Source organism: Typha latifolia, chromosome 12 (genome assembly GCF_019914945.1).
Source record: "Typha latifolia isolate L0001 chromosome 12, TyphaL0001v2, whole genome shotgun sequence".
Classification (NCBI taxonomy): Eukaryota; Viridiplantae; Streptophyta; class Magnoliopsida; order Poales; family Typhaceae; genus Typha; species Typha latifolia.
This window is the reverse complement of record NC_133097.1, coordinates 5,161,260-5,169,173: the sequence shown is the minus strand read 5'-3', so window position 1 is coordinate 5,169,173 and position 7,914 is coordinate 5,161,260. Positions and strand designations below refer to the sequence as shown.

Sequence of the window (7,914 nt, the reverse complement as noted above, 5' to 3'; positions counted from 1 at the left end):
TTATATATGCACGAGAGTGTATCTGTGCGTGATGAGCCCTGCCCGTCCTGTCGCGTGCGCCGTACATGCCGTGTGGGCACGTTGGCGTACACGTGCCGGTGTCGGGCGGGGGCATTACATTTTGTGTATGTTCTTCCAACGCCACGTAAGTTATATAATCTTTGTCTTTTATGTGTCAGCGTTCGAACATCAATAGAGACTATTTAGTGGGTTATTGATACAACTCGTGAAATTAGATCTTTTTCGATTCAAACTCGATATTCTTTGCTTAATTCAATCTTCCACAAGTAATATAGTAACAAAAAATAATTTTAAAAAAATACTAGCTCTTGTTGCTTCTATTTATCCCCCCAAAGTGGGAGAGGAAATCGTAATATCCATGTCAAGATTGAAAATCGTGGCAAACCTTATTCCTCAATAAAATTCTAGCCATGTAGCCGATTAACTATTGAATAGATCTAAATTACTTTATATTTTTCATATTACGTTACAATAATTTTTTACAAATCATGCTATCTATTGCCCAAGTAGAAGCTATAAAATTATTTACATAAAATATTTCATTTTTATTAGAAGTATTCCATTACTATTTGAACGTATTTTTTTTAAAACACATTCACTTTTAGAAGGTATTCCACTATTCTTACCAGGAATATTGTATCCTATATATAAGATATTACTAGTTAACAAAACTAACATAATCTGTTAATTATAAGCATAAATATGTTAATTTTGTATAAGTTTCTTTTTTCTTTTGACCAGGTCTCCACTTCTGAAGTGTAGTTTGAAAATGGAATAGTAAGAATGACTTTTCCACAAGGAAACTAAAAGTGGATTTATCCACTTAAAAACGAAAATGCAATGGATTTTATTGCAAATTACCCAATGATCTGCAACTAAATAGAAACTTGCAAAACAATATACTTAAGATGAGAATGAAATTCAAATTTTATTTTATATATATGAGAAGATCACCTTCTTTGTCTTGTTTATGATTAGCCTATGAGTTCACGTTCCACAAAACACACAAAAAAGGAAACAAAGTGTTGTGCTATTGTCGACCAAGAAAATGAAATTTATCGGGTGGACACTACTAAACCCTAATAAATATCAGGATACGTAGTCTAAGATACACTAGCAAAAATACCGAAGGATATAAATATCTAGAAGGGATTATGAGATTTTCTTTAATAAATATAAAATTTGGGCCGTTATTTGCAAAATAATTAAATCATTATAATTTTAAAACTGCCTACCTAGGAGATTTTATGAAAGATGAATTCATAGGAGCCTTTTGAACATGATTTAGGCTAATGAAACCCATTTCTTGATAGAGTTGACCTAGTTATTCAATCTATATATAGAGAGGGCTAGCTTTTAAAAAAATTATTGTTGTGCTAACTTCAACAAAAAAAAGCAATTTATCAGACGAACACTTAACCCTATATATACTCTCTCGAAAATACTAAGGGATATTAATATCCAGAAGGTGTTAAAGGCCTTCTGTAATAAATCTAAAATTTCAGTGGTTATTTGCAAGACAATAATATGCTGCCTTCGGGTATTTGCACACATGATTTTAGCCCTAGTTATCGAATAGATATAATAGGAATAACTAGCCCCTACATATCTTACTTTTTAGTATTACCGGAGCTAGACACTAGGTCGCCGTTTACTCTAAGAATAAGTATTCATTTTTGTCATTCCCAAAATAAGAACTTTATTCCAAGAATAACTATTTTTATACTTATATTCTAAAATTAGAGTGTAATAATTTTATTTGATGCAAAATAAAGTGATAAATTATATAAAAAAAGGTTATATTTTATCTTTTGTGAAATTACCATGAATACCATTTGATTTGATATAAAGTAGGTTGCTGGTATATATATTAATAATAAATTAATAATTGAGTTATTATGTAGTATATGCTAAAATATTGTTATTATAATGTTTAACTGTTATTATAGAATAAAGAGTTGTATTGTAAGATTTAACCATCTGCCGAGGCAATTTCAACGCCAAGTGTCCTGTCTACACCAAATTCCTGCATATAGGAATGCACTCGATCCATTTCTTCCACTCACACTGTAAATAACCGACGAACTCTGCATAGTGGCCTCTCTCTCTCTCCCCCCTCCATTTATCCAAAGCAATAACTCGATAGAGATACGGAAAGAGACGACCTTCTCTTTTAGGGTTTCTCTCCGCAACCGATCCATGTCGACGGAGACGGAAAGCAAAGCGGTACTTCCCGAAGACCTCGAATTGATCGAAGTTCTAAATTGTATATTCTTAATTATTGAAAATCCAATCAATTTTGATATCCAGATCTTTCTCTCATGACATGTGATATATTAAGTATTCCTATCTCTATAGTTGCTTTTGAATATGCTTTTAGTGTTGGTGGTAGAGTACTTGATCAATATAGAAGTGCTTTAAAGCCTGAAACTGTGGAAGCTTTAATTTGTACTCGAGATTGGTTGTTTCATACTAGAGGCAAGTATATATTATTGTTTTCTTATATAAATATTCAAAAAGTTTAGTCTACTATTTATTTTATCATATTATGATAGATAATTTGGTAGCATTGGAGGAGCTAACGGAAGATATTACAAATTTGGACTTAATGGCTAATGCAAATGAAGTTGTAGAATCTGGTGAATGCTCAAATACATAAATCTAAATCCGATGAATGCTCATTGACTAATATAAGTGAAGTTTTGTATATATCTTATATTTTAGATGTTTACTTTTTGTTCTTTTTGGTAGGGTCATGATATTTGAAGATGGAGAGCTTAATGATAGTGTTTGCATATTTCAAACTATTTATAATTTGTAATGAATTGTAAAATCTAAATTTTGTTCTAATTGTCATGAGATTGTATGGACTTTGTTGGAATTTTATTTTAAACTACATTGTATGGACTTTTGTTATGTTAATTTTGATATTGTATAAGTTTTGAGTTGGAAATGTATGAGTTGGAAATGTATTATTTTGTTTGTACGAATGTTTGATACACTTTTTGAGAGTTGGAACTTTGTTCTAAACTCTATTGTATGGGTTTTGTTATGATAAATTATTAGGATTGTAATTTTAATACTGTATAAGTTTTGAGTTGGAAATGTATTATTTTGTTTCTATGAATATATGATACACGTTTTGAGAGTTGGAACTTTGTTCTAAACTCTATTGTATGAGTTTTATTATGATGAATTATTAGGATTGTAATTTTGATGTTGTATGAGTTTTGAGTTAAAAATAGGTTATTTTATTTATGTAATATACCATTTATATATAATAAATCAGTAAATATTAAATTTTATATATGATTTATATTAAACGGGTTAGACGGGTCGTGTTAGCGTGTCGTGTTAACTTGACTCGTTTATTAAACGGGTTAGGCGGGTCGTGTCGTGTTACCTGTTTATTATTCGGGTCGTGTTCGTATTTACCAAATGCAACTCGTTTATTAATCGAATCGTGTTCGTGTCAAGGTAATATTGACCCGACCCGAATCTGACCCGACTCGAACCCACTTAACCCGACCCAATTGTCAACCCTAACTAGCCCTTACATATGTTATTTTCTAGTATTACTAGGGCTAGACACTAGGTCGCCGTTTACTCTAAGAATAAGTATTAATTTTTATCATTCCTAAAATAAGATCTTTATTCCAAGTATAACTATTTTTATACTTATATTATGAAATTAGAGCGTAATAATTACATTTGATGTAATATAGAGTGATAAATTATAAAAAAAGGTTAGATTTTATCTTTTATGAAATTACTACGAATACTGTTTGATTTGATATAAAGTAGGTTGCTAGTATATATATTAATAATAAATTAATAATTGAGTTATTATGTAGTATAAGATGTAAATATTGTTTAGCTGTTATTCTAGAATGGAGAGTTGTATTCCATAATATATCTAGAAGGTATTAAGAGGTTTTATGTAATAAATGTAAGATTTAACCATCTGCCAGGCAATTTCAACTGCCAAGTGTCCGGTCTGCACCAAATTCCTGCATATAGGAAAGGAATGCACTCGGTCCACTTCTTCCACTCACACTGCAAATAACTGACTCTCTCTCTCTCTCTCTCTCTCTCTCTCTCTCCTCTCTCTCTCTCACCTCCATTTATCCAAAGCAAGAACTCGATAGAGATACGGAAAGAGACGGCCTTCTCTTTTAGGGTTTCTCTCCGCGACCGATCCATGTCGACGGAGACGGAAAGCGAAGCGGTACTTCCCGAAGACCTCGAGCTCCGGGGGGCGGCGGCGGCGGAGCTGCTGGCCGAGGTGGTGGTCAGTGAGGGCTTGATCTCGCCAGAGAAGAGACGCAGATCCAAGAAGACGGTGTTCCTGAAGAACTCGGAAGGGTCCCTGTGCGAAGTGGATATGACAGTAGCGATGGAGTCGGCGACGATCAAGAGGTGCCTCCTCGCCGGGAAGTTTAAAAATGGCGTCATAGCCATCAGGGGCTTCGAGAACGAGTTTTTCGACATAGCCATCGGATTCCGCAAGAAGACCGTGGGAAATGACCCTTCCCGTTCCTGGGAGGATATGATCGTGAAGGATGCCAGTATCCATCCCGCTACCCTCCTCGACCTTATCTCGGTGAGTTAGTCATCAATCTTAAGAGGTTTGATGCCCTAAGTACGATATATACCTAATTCTGTGGAAATTTCAGCAACATAGAATTAGATTAAAGAATCAATCTACTTCTGTTCATACTTTTTCATCACGTATTTTGCTCTTAATTAATTTCCCTCACACTTTTCTAAATTAAACATTATCTTTCTTGCTCTGATGTACAGACTGCAAACTACCTTGGGATTGAGGGACTCAAGGACATGACCTGTCGAATAGTGGCTGAGATGATGAAGGGAAAGACTAGTGATACTATTCGACATCTGTTCTACATCGTCGATGATTTGAGTATTTCTGAAAAGAAAGTGATAGAGAAAGCTAAGATAGCTAACAAATGAACTACCAGTGCTTTTGCTTATAGAAGTTAGAAGTAGTAATAGCAACATGCAGATGATAATTTCCACCGAATATGATATAAACATCACTGTTTGTACAGTAGAATGAAGAGAAGCAAGAGAAGAGCAACAAAGTACGAGTGCTTTGCTGAAGATTTTCTTTGCATTTTCTTCTCTCTCCCAACGCCTGTTCTTCCGCCAGGTAAAATTGGATTTGTATATGAAGAAGATGTGCAAGGAGGACTGCCTAAGAGACTAATTCAAGCCTTGTTCTTAAAGCCTACTGGTTTCTTTCCAGAATAAATCTTGGGTTTTCTTAGGCTATATAATGTTTAACTTGTAAATAGGTCTCGAGTTTTCTTACATTGTGTATCAAAAGCAAGAGGTGGGGATTTTGAATCCCAATACAAGACCGTAGAATCTGCATTATTAAACAGCATCAAAAGAATTCCTAAAGAATGAATTGCTCAGTTTAGGTACTTCTGCTTTCATCTCACACAAAATAATGTTCAAAAACCAATACTGTAAGTAAAAATTTTCTTCAAGTAATATTATTTAGAAAGCTTATTAAAGAAGCAAAAGAGGAGAAAGTACATGGCATATCCAAGCTACAGTTTTTCAGCAGATTCTCAATTTGCTTCCGGTGACAAAAGTTGACTCCAACTTGTAATTCGACGCAATAATTCGGCTAATAGATAGGTTTGAGATTAATTTGGTTGGTTTTCGTTTTTAAACGAGTTAACCCACTGGAACTCGATTATTAAATATTTCGTGTTCATTTTTATTACCTCAATCCGCTTAACCCAATTTTGATCTAACATGGCATCCTGTTTATGATACTGTTATAACCCGAATAACTCATTTGTCACCCAAATAACCTGTTTACAACACAAAAAAAACATATTTATAATACAAAAAAAATTATATAAATTTAAATAACTTATGTCACCCGTAATCATTTTATAATTAATATTAACTATTTAATAAATGAGTCATGTTCTATGTGTATTATCATAATGCTACCTAAATCCAGCTAATGAGTTCATCTTTGATAAGAATTCCTAGGCAGGCAGTTTTAAAACTAAACTACTTTTTTTCTCTTTTTTTTTTCTGCAAACTATCATCTAAATTTTAGATTTATCGAAGAAAGCCTCTTAATCCCTTTTAGACATATATATATATATATATATATATATATATATATATATATATATATATAATTCCTTCGGTATTTTGCTAGGGTATCTTAGAGTTCATACTACGATATTTAGCAGTTAGTTGTGTTCATCTCGTGAATTTCATTTTTCATGGTTGATGATAGAAATATGAATCTATAGACTAACCATAACCAGACAAAGAAGGTAATCCTCCCATATATATAGATTAAAGAAATTGAATCAACCCTTCCAAAAGAAAAGAGCCACAATTGATTAAAGCCATGTACATATAGCACTCTTTTGAAAAATTTATCAAATATGATAAGCTGCTACAGAAGACTGGAATCACATTGGGCTCGGCGCACAAGAAGGAGTCAGGGGATTTACATTTAGACCCTTAATAGTTATTTATTTGCTTATTAGTCATTGTATGTCATATTAGACTCAATTGATCTTACTATTTGCTTATTGATACTTAGTTGTTATTGATTTTAGTCAGACTCAAGCAGGCTAGGTCAACCATCTCACAAGTAGCCACCTACTTATGGTGTGTACCTACCTAGGCATCTTTGTATCAATTGGAACCTATCTCCTTCCCCCTAGTTTGACCATTTTTCCTTGTTGGTGAGTTCCACCTTCAAGACATAGAGATACATTAGTACCAATTGTTCACTAGTAGTTCTGTGGATGGGCCAATTTTTCTAAAAGTATCACCCCACAGTTTAGAGTGACAAACTACAAAGATTTCCATGCCATCCTTGGCAAAATGTAGTGAGTAGCTGTTGCATATTGCCATGGCAGGATCAAATGTTGAGGTAAACTGTTATTTTCTAATTATGAGAGGAGATATGAATAGACGTCCAAGCTCTCAATCCTTACACACTGGAGGAGGCCTTTGAGGAAGTCATGAGGATGGAACAAAAGCACAAAGCATTAAGGCATGCATCGAAAATGACTTAGACTAGCCAAGACAGTCAATATACACCTCGAGCGGTCGTCGGATCTACTACTGTAACGCCCCCGCCCGGCACGGGCACGTGCATGCCCACGCGCCCACACAGCATGCGCGGCGCACGCGACAAGACAGGCGGGACCCATCACGCACAAATACTCTCCTGTATATATACAATCATGACATCATCAAATACTACCTGCTAGCATATCCATAATCGCATAACCCATCACTAATTAAATCATATTATTAACCAAATAAACCTGTTAACATATGAATATCCTAGTCCACAATAATATACATTAAACCACTACATAATCTGGTATGACCCACACAGGCCACAACAAACCATCAAGATACAACTAAAACGACTAATATAAGAGTACATTATGATTTGACCTGTATTATACAATTCATCGTCTAATACAATAGAGTACAAATATCAAATACTGGTACAACTCAATTCCTATATAAACTATCATCTATACTATCTTGCATCTATAGCTCACCTCATCATCGCTCTAAAATATCTTCTCGAGATATCTCAAGTCGCTATCACATACCACGTATCTGAGGGGGTTAGAAAAAAAATAAAGAGAGTCATGAGCAAAATGCTCAGTGAATAGACCTTACCCCGAATCAGTGATGTCAAATAGAGAATAAATCATGTACTAGATAACATGAATCAGAAAGAGCATTATGTCATGAATGAGTATATGAATGTTCTTCAATAATACATAAATGAAAAATAGATAACATGTCATGTCATAACTGATAGAATATATAATCATCGACAATGTATAAATAAATCTC

General features: G+C 34.0%; 1 protein-coding gene across 1 annotated transcript; it reads left to right on the top strand.

Moving 5' to 3' along the window:
• The first annotated feature begins 4,074 nt into the window (after window positions 1–4,074).
• On the top strand, window positions 4,075–5,469 carry LOC140799107 (SKP1-like protein 11). The gene is made up of 2 exons (XM_073153255.1): window positions 4,075–4,624; window positions 4,825–5,469. The coding sequence occupies exons 1-2, from the start codon at window positions 4,223–4,225 to the stop codon at window positions 4,993–4,995; spliced, it is 573 nt and encodes a 190-aa protein (XP_073009356.1). The 5' UTR covers window positions 4,075–4,222; the 3' UTR covers window positions 4,996–5,469.
• The last annotated feature ends 2,445 nt before the right edge of the window (window positions 5,470–7,914 follow it).

Bases quoted from the DNA above. Each gene is read 5' to 3' on its own strand.
- LOC140799107 (XM_073153255.1), top strand. From the start codon at position 4,223: ATGTCGACGGAGACGGAAAGCGAAGCGGTACTTCCCGAAGACCTCGAG. The intron at 4,625-4,824 runs GTGAGTTAGTCA...TCTGATGTACAG, and splicing joins CCCTCCTCGACCTTATCTCG to ACTGCAAACTACCTTGGGAT.